General features: G+C 55.4%; 1 protein-coding gene across 2 annotated transcripts in view; it reads right to left on the bottom strand.

Annotated features, from left to right (window-relative positions):
• Window positions 1–441: 441 nt before the first annotated feature.
• ESPN (espin) overlaps window positions 442–13,568 on the bottom strand; it is an 82,789-nt gene continuing 69,662 nt past the window's right edge. For both annotated transcript variants that reach the window (XM_030537861.1, XM_030537862.1), the window contains 4 exons: window positions 12,435–12,710; window positions 2,334–2,413; window positions 2,230–2,241; window positions 442–2,027 (listed from right to left, as the gene is read on the bottom strand). In XM_030537861.1, coding sequence (XP_030393721.1) covers window positions 1,880–2,027; window positions 2,230–2,241; window positions 2,334–2,413; window positions 12,435–12,710 — 516 coding nt within the window. In that variant the 3' untranslated portion in view covers window positions 442–1,879. The remainder of the gene's footprint in view (window positions 2,028–2,229; window positions 2,242–2,333; window positions 2,414–12,434; window positions 12,711–13,568) is intronic.

Here is a 13,568-nt window from a genome sequence, read left to right as displayed (position 1 = left end):
TTCACTCCTCATCCCCAGCCAGCTCCAGATTAACAACCCCCTCGAGCCCCTCCTCTCTGCTCAGCCCCTTTCCCGGGCCATGAGGTCACCTGATCCCTTTGTCTCCAACACCTTCAGCTGGCACCTTTGCAGAGGAGGGGCCCAGGCCATCAGTTGCTAGGAGACAGAGGGTCAGGCATTTAGGGGCACTGGCCCTTCGCTCTGCAGCAATCACACCCCCTTATTCCACCACCTAGATACTTAAGAACTGCCATGGGGACACTGAGGCACCAACACAGTGTTCAGAGAAAACATTAAGAACGTTCCTAGTTCATCACATGGGGGAGGGAGGGTTGGGGAAGGGGAGAGTTTGGGGGGCAGAGCACAGTGGTGGGGAGGGAGGGTTTGGGAAGGGGCCAGAGCCCAGCGGTGGAGAGGGAGGGTTGGGCAGGGGCCAGTAGAGTGGATGTCGGGGAGGTGGTGGCTGGAGGATAGCTGGGCCCAGCCAGTAAGCCTTGGAGTGAGGTGGCAGAAGCAATTTCCTGGCAATCCTCTGCAACCTCTTGCCCGTGACTGTGTCTGGACTGTGCTCTGAGACTGCAGGGGGCAGCGCCCAGGCAGGCCCAGCATGGATGCAGGGGAGCCCTCAGGGCTTCACCTCCGGCCTCCCCCATTCTCTGCAGGGGGAGACGCTGCCCCAGGCGCAGGGCCCAAGGGCAGTGGGGAGGACATCCTGCCTGCACTGCCTCTGCTCCTGCAGGCTGATGCTTTGGCACTGGGAGTGATGGGAGAGAGGCTGTTGGGGGAAAGCTGTGGGGTCCAGCCAGCTGGGGGTGGTGTTAAGTGCACAGGGCACCCAGGGCAAAACTGGCAGGTGCTTGGGGAGCAGGGCCCTGGGCTGAGTGGACAGAGCTCCTTGTGTGTGGGGGCGAGAGGGGACCACAGGAGGGAACAGGAAACGCCTGAAGGTGGTTAGTGTTTTATTGGTGAAGACATAGAAGTTCTAGGTCAGAAACAAGCTGAAAATCTCCCTCTAGAAGCTCCAGGAAACACATGACAAAAACATATAGAAAACAGAACGACATCCCCCCCCCTCCCCTGCCCAATGGCAATGGTGCCAGTACAGGAGCAGGGGCTAGACATAATATGGCAGCTGAAGAAACAGCTCGCTTCAGCCCGACAAGGGCACAGAACTGTTTTTAACCCCATACATTTTCTTTTAAAATGTCCATTTTGCAAAGTGAAAATGACACCCAAGCATGGTCTATATGCCAGCATCTACAGGGCACCAACGGAACAGATAGTAGTAGCAACTGACTCTATATACACAACATTCATAAACCCACATTCAGCTTGTCTGCATAGCCTTGTAGGATCTCCACTAGGACTGGTAAAAGTATATTTTATGGTAAACAAATGACTGACAGGGAGTGGAAGGCCTGGGCAAGGAGACACTTACAGGAATGCTGTTCAGAATTAAGGTGGAGGGAAGGTTTTACGTGGAATAGAACAGTCTACAGCATCGACCATATTTACAGCCAGGGAGGAGTTTCTTCTGATCCCATACACAGCTACTCACTGACTTGGTTTCACGTGTGAGTTCCACTTTTGAAAACCTATCCCATGCCCTAAAACTCTTCCAAGCTACGTTGTCTATGGACGTGGAACACCAGGGCGTTGCTAGCCAGGGAGAGAGTTCTCTGCGATATGTTAGTGGTTACACTTACTGCGTTTATTTTATTAGAGGGAAGAACACTGGGCCAGTAAGTAGTAAATGACTTTTCAGCTGGTAGTATCTGCAGTGGGAAAGAGCAGCTGGCCCCTCCTTGACCTACTGAACAGCTCACGTTAAGGAAGAAGGTTCTTAAATTCACAAGAGGAGAGACGGAATATAGCGCGCCTAATGCTTTGCTATATCCCCCTTCTTGAGGATGATTTGCCTTTGCCAGGGGGCTAGTTTGGTTTCATCATACCCAAGAGTTCTTAGTTTTTCTGACTGCGCTTTCTCCTTCTCCTCCTCCTCTCGCTTCAATTTTTCTTGCTCTTTTCTGTTTAGAAACAAAACAAACATGAGGGTGCTGGTTGCAAAGCTCAGTCGCCTGACACTGAACGGGTCAGTGTGGAGCGAGGGTATAAGCAAAGCACACAAGGCTGCTTTGCTTGGCCCTGCCGGGGTACAATGGCCTGGCCAGAAATGAATGTACTAGGTTCTTAGGCTACTTGAGAAGTAAATGGAGAAGCAGGACTCACCGTTTTTGCTCTCTGTGAAAACAAGGACAAAGAAAATACAATTAGCTCCCAACAGCACAGCTATTGGGCAGCCACCATCATGGCCCAGCTCAGGGACAACTCACCTTTCCTCTTCCATCTTCTTCCGCAGGATCTCTCGCCTCCAGGCTGGCATGGTGGCCAAGCGAGCTGCTTCTTCCTTCTCCTGTAAGACAGTAAAAGGCATCAAGGAGGCCCGTGAGCAGAGCTGGAGGGAGGGCAGCAGGGACAGGAGCACAAGGCAGGAGGACACATCTCACCTACCAGCCCTATGGAGCTGGACCAGCCCAAGCAGCGAAGAAGGGAGACGGCAGGTCGATCGGGCAGGGCTGCCAAAGGGGGAGGGGGAATTCCTTGGCCCTCAGGTGGCTGTGTGGCGTCTGGGGGAGTGTTGACCCAAGAGACTGCAGGCAAAGGCAGAGGTGCCAAGGGCAGGGGAGAACCCTGAGGACACGTGGAAGGTTACAAAGAATGGGCCGTTGCCCCCAAGAAAGGAGAGTGTGCAGCTCACCCCAGGGAACAGAGCAATGGAGCGCATGGTACCACCATTGCTCCAACGCAGCAAGCCCTGAGCAGGGAGTGGCTGTGGCTAGAGTCAGACAGCTCTGGGAGGGCCAGCACCCTCACCTGGCCAAAAGTCAGCAGAACTCTCCTCAGCTGAGCGGCTTGGCTGGAGAGGAGGGACCCTTGGGTAGCTCCTGGTACCCTGGGCTGGCCAGAGCTTAGCAGGGCAGTTATACAAGGGGCAGGAGCTCAATGCTCCACTTGTGCTGAAGGGCTGAAATTCCCAGGAGACTTCGTGCTGAGGGGGGTATGGGCTCCGCAGTCAGCAGAGGTTGCTGCCTAGAAGGAGCTGGAGGGTTGTTTGTACCAGTGCCGCCCTGCCTAGAGCCTGCCTAAGAGCAAAGTAGAAATGGCACCGCATGGCGAGGCAGACACATGCCCTGCTTCTGGCTAGCTACACCCCGGGCTCCTCCGCTGGCTGGGCACGCCACATGGGGCTTTTCGCAAATAATCGCTCCAGTGTTGCCCGCACGCTCTCCATTGCTGTGTCCGCAGCCCCACTGTCCAGCTTGCTAGGACAGTTCTCAGGCACAGCTGGGGGCATCTCTCGGGACCACGCCAGGGGACGGGTTGTGTGACTCAGTGAACTTGCACCAGAGAACGAGCAGTGGAAGATTGCTGCAGGCCGGTTGATGGCTGAGCCCAGCACTGCTTGGCAGGGAGCTCACGCATGACCATGACCAAACTGGTCCAGCATAGGCAGTAGCCAGTGCAAGGTCCCCCGTGCTGTCCCCAGCACTCTGCCTCACCCTGCCCTGGAGGGCCCCTTCAAGACGGGAGAGCTTAGTTCAGCATCCTCCCTCTGGCAGCTTTGCCCATTAGTGCAAGCGCAGGGGATGCTGTTTCAGTGTTTCATGAGGGAATGGGACTAAAAGCACCAGCCTTCCCCGGGCCACCAAAGCGACAGCCAACAGGACCGTCTTTCAGCCTCTACTTCCAGAGCTAGATTTGAACGGGCAGGGCCAGGCCTGCTCTCCATCCCAGCAGTGTGATTGCAGAGTAACTTCACAGGATGGACTCCTGGCCCTTACGCCTCAGTCTTCAGCCAAGCGCTAACAATGGGCGACCAGGATGGGACCTAGTGTGGGGGGCAGAGGCCTATGTCCCTGCAGCCGATCACTGATCCTCCAACCCAACCACTCCCTAAGACTGAAAGAATGAACCAGGTCTGGTGTGGGACAAGCACATTTGGCTACAGACAGACGGCTTGACCAACGGCTCTGGGACAGTCTGACAGCAAAGCAGGCTATCCCAGAGCTCTTGGGCAGGAATAATGCCACATGGGACGTCCAGGTTAGGTTACGTGTCCTGACTAATCAACAGTGGCACACAGCAGAGGCAGCACCTGTGGAGTGAGCAAACCTTCCCGTAACTCCCCCTTTCCCAGGTTGCTTGACGGCTTCCGAGGAGCCGGTTCTCTAGCTTGTAAAGAGATGCACGCAGGACCCGTCCCTCGCCACTGAGTCCCTCTGCTTTCAGGTGCAGCAGTGGGAGATGAGGCCATGAGCTCTGGCCTGCACTAGCTCCTGCTTCCCGGGCAGTGCTGGGGCTGTGACTTAGCGGGACCCTCAGTAGCACGGCTCTGCTGCCGTCTAACGCCTGGCTTGGTTATGAAGAGCGACTCTCACGGGCTAGCTAAGAGTCTGTCAGCCCCTCTTGGTTGGCGCGTCCCATGGGAGCGAGCACTTGGATCATTCCTGGCCTGTGCTGGGGATGCTGGGAGAACAGTTCCTCTCGGGTCACAATGGGTTTTGGAACCCGGCACGGCAATAGACCAGGCCGTGAAATGTGACGATGATGGAGTTAGAGTCCAATACATCCTGCCCTGCCTGCTCAGAGCTGGGGGCAGCGTTCAGTCTGGTTCTGATGTCATCTGTGTGTCTCCATGAGACGGGGCCCAACCCTGCCACCCACCGAAACCACTGGCAGCAGGGCGTTTCCCCACACCCCAAGCTTGGCCCGCTCTTCCCTGCTGTCTAGCTTGATTACTGGCCCATGGAAGCGTGAACCCTCAGGGCTCCTCCCCGGGTGGGATCTCCAACAGCCCAGTGTTAGCAGAAGTGAGGCTTGTCAGACACAGGGCTGCCCGCACAATCTCCCACAGCTGGACCAAGCCATGCTCTCGGCACCAAGCCTACCTGCTGCTCGACAGTGCAAGAGCGACGGCCTGCAGGCCTTTCCTGCTGCTGGAAAAGGGCAGGGGTGCAGGCTTGCCTTTGCACACCTACAGCTACACCCCACCACCTTTTTCTGACTGTTTTGATGCTGCGGGCGCCACGCTGGGCATTGGGCTTCAGGCCACATTCACCAGGTCAAATATGCAGCTGGTAAGAGAGCTTACTGGCCCTATGCCTTGGGTGTTTGTAGGACACTGGGCTTAGAGCAGCCAGTGCCCCAAAGCAAGGTGTCGAGGGCACCAAATCCCATTGAAACAGCCTTGACACTCCCTTCTGAGAGCAGAGAGCTTTATTCCTTCAGCGTCACAAGCAGTGTTAGGGAAGATGCAAAGTGCGCACACACACACCCTCCCCGCATGGTGAAGCAAACCTCATTTCCAAATGTCTATACAGCAAACACTCTGGTCCTATCTCCAGTCCAAGCAATGCACATTCCACTAGGGCAAGCAACAGACTTGGGAATCTTCAACGAACAGCGTGGGCTAAGTGGTCTGTAGTTTGAAAGCACACAGCATCAAAGGGAATTCTCCACACGGCTTTAACATGCTACAGAATTGCTAATCTGGTTGCAAAACCATGCACTGTGAGACCAATTAGTACAGCACTCAGCATGTGCTCAGTATGGACCCAGGGCACTGTGGCGCGTTCCTCCACTTCGCCAGAGGAAGGATGGAGCTGCTCATACCAGGTCCTACTCCCAAATAACTGGCTCCCCCGCTACAGGAAACATTTAGCTAAAGAAGTGTCTGTAAAATGCAGAAAACTGGAGACAGCTTGTGTCACTGTAGGTTTGTCAGGGATTAACTCTTCCTCCAGCTAATGCAGGACTACCACAAATGTACACTCTGCTTGAGAGGAAAATCCACGGACCACCGCCTACAGAAACCGCAACAGCCACAGCTTCATGGGACACCTGGTTACAGCCGCACCCTGGTCAGTTCAGCCAGCAGGGAGCATCGGCTACGCAAGAAGCTTCACTTGAGAAAGAAGATGACTCTGTTGAGACTGTCCATGTAGGGAAATCAGGATTCAACAAAACAACACAGACTCTGGGACTAATCCTGCTGCCTTTATGCAAACCAAACTGCCGTTGAGGTCACTGGTGCTGCTGAAGCCCATGGGAGTTCTGCTTGAGTAACGACGGCAGGATTAGGGCCCCTCTGACGCTACTTACATGAACATTAAATTGTTTCTATTCAGAGTCCCTAGATTGCACAGTAGAATCCTGTACTGGGTGCAGCCAGGGAATATGTGCTTCTTTTTTTTGTTTTATAGCGCTTCACCTAGGCATCATATAAAATGATTACAGGTCTCCCCCCCAAGGTTTGTCTTGGTCTCAGACAGCTGTTGGAGCTCAGTTCACCTTGGAAATACAGTGGGTCCCTTAAGTAATTAACTTAGCCAAAGCAGCCCTTGTCAAGTACTCTGGTGCCGGCGCACGTTGGATTGTCCTCTGCTGTCCCTGGAGCTGCTTCTCAGCCAGCAATTCCCTCTATGAGATGGCCGAACAGCCCGCCTCAAAGAGGATGCAATTGCCTTTCCCTGCGACTTGTGAGCCATGTGGGGTGAGGGTGCGGATGCCCCCGCCTGCTTCTAACACAGCATGTGCTGGGCACCGCTTGGGGAGAGCTCAGAGATCAAACATCTCTGCCTCTTTCTCTTTCCAGAAGGAGAAGCTACGGTCTATATAGCGACAAATGTCCTCATTACTGAACTCCACTAGCTCGGAGACCAGCTGGATAGAGCTCTCCCTGCTCTTAGGGGCAGGGGCTTGGCCCAGTTCATCAGGTGCTGATGTGGGCTGTGGGACATCACTGACTAAGCTCTGGGAGGATTCCTGATGGAACAGCTGTGGAGGCTGGCTTCCTGCTGGGAGCTCTGTTTCCACTGCAGCCGCTTGCTCTGACTCCAAGCTGTCCCCAAAGAACTCCTGTTTGAGATCTTCGAAGCCATCCAGCCAGTGCCGCTTCCCTTTCTCAATCTCCTCCATCACCACCTTGTGGAACTGGCGGATGAGCTCCCAGCTGTGGCTGCCCAGCCGGTCAAACATCTCGTAGCACAGAAGGTGCCGGAACTTCCTCTCCTCGCGGCTCATGCTCATCTCCAGGAGCTGGAAGTAGCCCAGCATAAAGAGGTCCAGCGTCAGGCTGTCGTATTCCACTGGGGAGCCACAGATGTGTGGCAGGAAGTGCTCAGGCCAGTACAACATGTTGGTGCGGCTCAGACGGCAGATCTGCCGCGTCGGGACCTGGCTGATGATGCTTCTCCAGTGGGCAATTAGCTTCCCCACTACCTGCCTTTGTTTCATGAAGTACAAGAGCCGGTCATCCTCGCTGGGTTTCTTCCCAGTCGCCATGGGGCCTGGGGCGCTGCTATATGCCTTGGGCTCCTTGCTGAATTCTGAGTCAAGCCTTTCGGCGAGACCCATTTTCCTCTTGGGACGAGCGTGGCTAACCGACTCGGTGAACGTCCACTTCTTCCAGTGCTCCAGGAAGAGGAAGACGATCCTCTCCTTCCGCATGTCGATGTAATCCTGCACGCAGCTCAGCTCCGTCTGCACGGGGAGACTTCTGGTCAGGTGGTCGGGGCTGAACAGAGCCTCCCCGAAAGGCTCTGTGGCTGCACTCTGTGCCTCTGTGTCCCTGGAGGGCCGGGGCCCTGCTTCGCAGTAGGGGAAGGGAGCGTGCTCTAGCGTACTGAGACGCTCTGTGCCATCTGCTGCAGCATCTTCGCTTAGGGCATTGAACAGATCGCTGCTCGTTACATAATCCTCCTCCAGGATGGGCTCTCGACTGTAGCTATATGGCATGGTTCCCACAGGCAGGGACCTCTTCCGCTTGTACACCCTGCTGGACACAGCCTCCGGCAGCTGGCACAGCATGTGCAACTCATAATTGGCCTTCAGGTTCCTCACCGACACACCATATTGCATGATCTCCTTCTCCACCTCCTCCCGACTGCAGCTGAAGGACTGAGATCTCCCGATGTTAGCAGGGCCCTCTTTTAGTGCTGCTGCCTCGGGCAAGGTGCTCGCAGCCTGGCCCGTGTGCTCGGACGCGTCGGGGCTCACCATGTCTGCCAGGTTGACTGCTTTGCCCCCAAGCATAGCCAGGAGGATGGCCATGCTCTTTAGGAGAGTGGAGATCTTGCTGCACCAGGCCGGGAGGTCATCGGCTCGGCCTTGCATGCGCTTGGGGTTTGCCATGAAATGCTCCTTTGCCAAGGCGGCAGAGAGCGGCAGGAGCTGCTGCATTTCATGCTCTAGCTGTTCCAGCTCCGTCTCCACCTTCTGAACTTTGTGCATCACTTGGAGGCTCTCGATTTGCTTCTCAATGCGGATTATGTCCTCCTCAGTCATCAGCTGCCCGAAGGGTCCCAGAATGCCATTGTGTGCATGGGAATACCTCCAGCCTTCATGATTGCAGTAACTCCTGGTCCCAAGCTAAGGCAAGGGGAAAAAACATCTTCCTCAGGACAGAGCTCCACATGGCCCTTTCTCTGCACACGCTCTGGACTTTACATGTCCTTAGTGGTGTAATGGCAATGGACAGGCTGGAAATACCGAGCACAAGGAGACGGCAGGAGAGTGTAGACAAAGGCAGACGATACAAAGCAAGTGGAGTGAGGCAATGAGGCTGGAGGAGAGAGCCTCACTGTTTGCATCGCGCACGCTCTGCTGGAGAGAGAACTTTGCTAAGAATATGTTGTTGCCAGTCTCTGATCGAAGGATACAGCAGCAGATGCTTCCAGGAACCGCTCACTCATTACACCACTGAATGACCATGTAAGACATTTAAACCTGCAGTATCATCTCCATATGAAATGGGAGAGTTGAGGGGTTTGGTTTTGTTTATAAACCTCCCCTGGGTCCTCCTTTTAAAGTAGAAAATGGCAGCTCTGTTCCAATGGCCAGCTTGGGCAATCATTAGTTTGGATGGAGTGGGCACCCTCAACCAGCTGTTAATAGCTGATACGTGATGGCGCTTTCAGCTCAAGCGACAGGCATAGCTCATAGTCGATAGCCCCACGTGTGCTAAATACTGCAGTTTAAATGCATTTCAGAGTTGACCAGAGCACCTCAAAGAGCTCAGACTCATGCAGAATGCTTCAATTCATGCAGAACTCTCCACAGCACACACAAAAATCTTAACGGGTCAAACGTTTCTGAAGGGAAACCAAGTCCTCTGTGTGACCAAGGCACACATTGCACGTCCAGAAGGAAAATAATTGGGGACTGGACTTCGGCCCTAACAAACTGCGTCTAAAAGAAAATCTAAGCCTAGAAAACAATGGGAGAAATAAGACTTCTCAAGCTGAGAGCTCCAGTAATTCCTCTGCACCCGCAAATTACTGACTATTAGGGTCACTTTCTAACGGCGCTGAGATGGCCTGGGTGAAGGGATTGCACAGCGGCAGGCTTTTATGGTAGGTTTTAATGGGGCTTATGGATTTCTTTAGACTTAATCCTCCACAACTGACCATTTACCCAGATGTAAGAGCCCTGCAAGGGGTAGGCTGCTCCAGCCAAATGGAGCCGACATCAGAACTGCAGAGATCCACTGGAGCAGGAACCGGAGGAAGGACAGCTCCCCATCAGCGTTGTTTGACTCTCAGCAAAACAAACCACTGCTGAGCAGGACCTGCGAATTCCCAAGGCAGCCGGAACAGGCCTCTGAGCAGCCACGGCACAACCAGCCCGAGCCCCGCCGAGAAAGGCTAGCAGACCGTTCTGGCTACTGCCCCGGATGTGAGCTCACTCTATTCCCGAGTGCAGCTGGCATGGTGTGACGAACTGGGAGTGTTCTTAATGTTTTCTCTGAATACTGTATTGGTGCCTCAGTGTCCCCATGGCAGTTCTTAAGTATCTGGCAGAGCAAGGGCCAGTGCACCTAAATGCCTGACCCTCTGTCTCCTAGCAACTGATGGCCTGGGCCCCTCCCCTGCAAAGGTGCCAGCTGAAGGTGTTGGAGACAAAGGGATCAGGTGACCCCCTGGCCTGGGAAAGGAGCTGAGCAGAGAGGAGGGGCTGGAAGGGGTTGTTAGGCTGGAGCTGGCTGAGGGCAGATGTGGGGGTCTGGTTCACTGCCCCCCAGAATGGACCCGGCTGAGGGGTCCTGTTCTCTGTACCTACAAGCTCTGTTTTAGACCCTGTTCCTGTCATCGAATAAACCTCTGTGTTACTGGCTGGCTGAGAGTCATGTCTGACTGCAAAGTGGGGGTGCAGGACCCCGCCGGGGTGGACTCGCTGTGGGAAGTACACGGAGGGGCAGAGGATGCTGAATGCTCCAAGGAGAGACCCAGGAGGTGAAGACGTGTGAGCTTCTTGCCCTGGGGACAGTCTGCTCCAAGGGATAGGAGGCTCCCCAAAGTCCTGACTGGCTTGGTGGGGAGCAGTTCCAGAGCATTGCCCAGGGACTCCGTGACACATGGCTGTTGCCAAGTCACGAGCCCCTTACCCAGCAGGCTGTGGCAGCTCCTACAGCAGTGCTAGGGGCTGAGCCTTGGTCTTGGTTATCTTCCCCTGAGCCCTTTCAATTAATAAAAAGCTTCCTGCTGCATCAGTCGTGGCTGAGATTTTTCCAAGCCCACTAGCTGCACTAACCCCCATTAACCTGGCTGGGAGCCGTGTGTGGGACACTGATCAATTGTCTGGTCAGCTTCAGAAATCTCTGCCCAGCCTTCTTCTTCAGACACCACACGGAGCAAGGCAATGCATGCTTTGCCATGGCAGGGGGAGCCATGTGGTATGAGTCAGCACAGATGCTGTGGGTTACAAATCCTTACCACATTTCGATGGGAATATCACTGCAGTGGAGGGAGGGGCCCAGCCCCCCAGGGGTCTGTCCAGCTAAGGCAGATGTTCATTTGGTTGTGGGGAAGGTTCTTTCATCTTGCCAGGAGGCATATTGCTGCTCATGCTACCAGCTGGACTCCTCCAGACAGACCCACTCTGTGACTGGGTCTCTCTTAGGGTCTGGAACTGTGTCCATCACATCACCATTGTACCTGAGCACTTTCCATGTTAATGAGAAAATCAGGAGACGATGCTGTGAAAAATCCACCATGTCTGCAAAGGTCTTAAATACGGTTTGACCTTGATGCTTCCCCTGGCCTCCCTGCCCAGTCTGTTTACCCACCTTGCTCTGCATTTGGTTTCTACAACAAGCCCAGGCTGACGTGAGAGCAAGTGTCTCTGCAGGGCTGAAAGCAGCCACTTGCTTGCCTCTGCTCTTGGACAAAAGTGTCACCCAGACTGCATGGTCCTTCCGCTTGGGGCTGTCTCTCATACTAACATGCCCTGAGCTGCGAGTGGCTCCTACGTGGCTCCTCTCTAGTTCTCCAGGACATGCCAGCCAGCCTGGCCTTCCATGGATCTTGTCTCTGCAGCTCTTGGGGAACCACACTCAAGAAGCAGCTTAGCAAAGATTGAACTCTGGGATGGCTTGTGGCCTTGGCTTGCCTCTGGGGAGGTTTTGCATCACAAACCTTTCCTCCCGCTGTAGGCTGCCTTGGCTGTCTGGGAGGACCGGAGCCTGTCTGGGTGTGTCAGTCGTGAGTGCTAGTGTGGCTGCTTGGGCCCTAGCACAGCAGGGTGTGCATGAATACACACAGGCCGTGCTGCACAAGTGCACCTTGGCCTCCCGCTGTCGCATGGAGCCTCACTGACGTACTCACCGAGCAGTTCCCCCCGGTGTGAACCAGGATGGCACGACCCATCCCTTCATGGGCACTTGAACCTAACTGGAATCCTTGGGCCGCTCAATAGAGCAGGTGGGAGCCTCCCCTCTCATTTCTGGGGGTGGGGGAGCCAGGCCATCAAGTCAGACACGCTTCCCCTGACCCCAGCACTCTCTGACGAACGCCCTAAGCAAGTGGACATGCTGGCGTGCCAGCCTGCAGCTGCTTTCTGGGCAATGCTGACTTTCTGCAAGTGAAAAGCTCTGAACTCCTGCCTATTGGCCCAAGGGAAATCGGGGGTTAAATAGGGGGTTTATGGATTAGACGCTGGGCTGTCTGCTTCTCCTGTAGCCTTTGAGATAAAGTTGCAGGCTCTGTTGGATGCCCGACTCTACTAGCTGGTCCCGCGTAATAACTTCTGCTTGTTCAGCATTATCAACACCAGGAGCTGCTGCCTGGACCCAACCTGAGCTGCACCAAGCCTTGATGATTGCTTCTCCCATAATGCACTTTGCCGGCTGGGAGGGATGAGGGGATTTTCCACTACCTGTCCTGGAGACCCAAATCCTGCCCTGTGCAGCCCGGCTGGCCAAGGCTCGCTGGTTCCTTGTTCCCCACCCCACTTTCTGAGCCGCCGGGTCCAACCCAAGGGTGGTTAGAGTGGCTGCCTCAGGCCCCTCTCACGGCCTTGGCTCCCTCACAGCACACGGCAGGGGATGGTCACAGCACACCACACTGCAGCACTTGGAGGGCTGCCCTCCCTCTTACCTTGCGCTTTTCCTCTTCCTCTTCCTGAATCTTCATCTGCAGCTTCCGCACCATCACCTGCCTCTTCCACTCAGGGATGGGCCGTCCCTGCTCGTCGTGGGTGGGGATCAGGGCTTCGATGTCCAGCTGGCTGGGCTGCACCAAGGCCATGAGCGGCGAGTTGCCATTGACGACCGGCTCGGCGGAGCTGGTGGCCCTGAGGACAGAGGCTGCGTCGGGCGTGGTTGGTGGGGTCAGCGTCCTCGTGGGGGGCAGGAAGGAAGCTGCAGTCTCTAGCTGGATGGCAGAAAGAGGAGAGAGCTTTAGTTCAGGGCATGGTGTGACATGAGGGAGATGCTACGTGAGAAGGCACTCGCTCAGAGAGAAGCTATCCAGGACCCCTCTGCCACATGCTGGCAGTGCTTAATTTGTGCCAGGCCTTGCTGGGGCTGAGTTCTGGTGCCTCCGAGGCCTGGCAGTTCAGAGCCCGGCACCTCCGGGCCGGGCAGTTCAGAGCCCCAGCACATCTGGGATGGGCAGTTCAGACCCTGGCACCTCGGGGCTGGGCAGTTCAGAGCCCCGGCACATCTGGGCCAGGCAGTTCAGACCCTGGCACCTCCGGGCCTGTTGCATAGGTTATGAAAGTTAAAAAATGTTTGAGTCCCGGCACCTCTGTCATTGCAAAGTAAGTCCTGTGTGTAGGACATTCTGCGCTGGGGGCCCAGCCCCTGAAGCCCTGGGGACCGAGACCCTTCCTCCAGGTGTCTGAGCCATTTCAGAGAAGGGCTGAGCTTTGCCATTCTCCTCCCCTTGCCCAGCATCTGTTGTATGGGCTTTGGGGCAGCGCCTGCCTCTCACTAGGTGCTTGTACAGTGCCTGGCACTGCGGATCCTGGGGCCTTGGGGTGCAGCGTGAGACACAGAACTGAATTTGACAGGAGGGCTCAACACAGCCCAGGGAAAGGACCCTCTTTCCTGTCAGATCCATTGAACCTGTACAGGTGGGAGCCTCACAGCAGCCCTGCCTCTGGGGCGCCAAGCTGGCTCTGGGGTGCTTTGGGGACTCCCCACCCCAACGGTCCCTACGAGGGCTGGTGCCTCTGTTTGGACAGCTGCTCACGGCTGGGGTGAGCCCGCCTTCATTGCTAGTGCTCTG

Source organism: Gopherus evgoodei, chromosome 18 (assembly GCF_007399415.2).
Source record: "Gopherus evgoodei ecotype Sinaloan lineage chromosome 18, rGopEvg1_v1.p, whole genome shotgun sequence".
Taxonomy (NCBI): domain Eukaryota; kingdom Metazoa; phylum Chordata; order Testudines; family Testudinidae; genus Gopherus; species Gopherus evgoodei.
The sequence above is the reverse complement of the archived record's forward strand: the minus strand, read 5'-3'. Positions and strand labels throughout refer to the sequence as shown.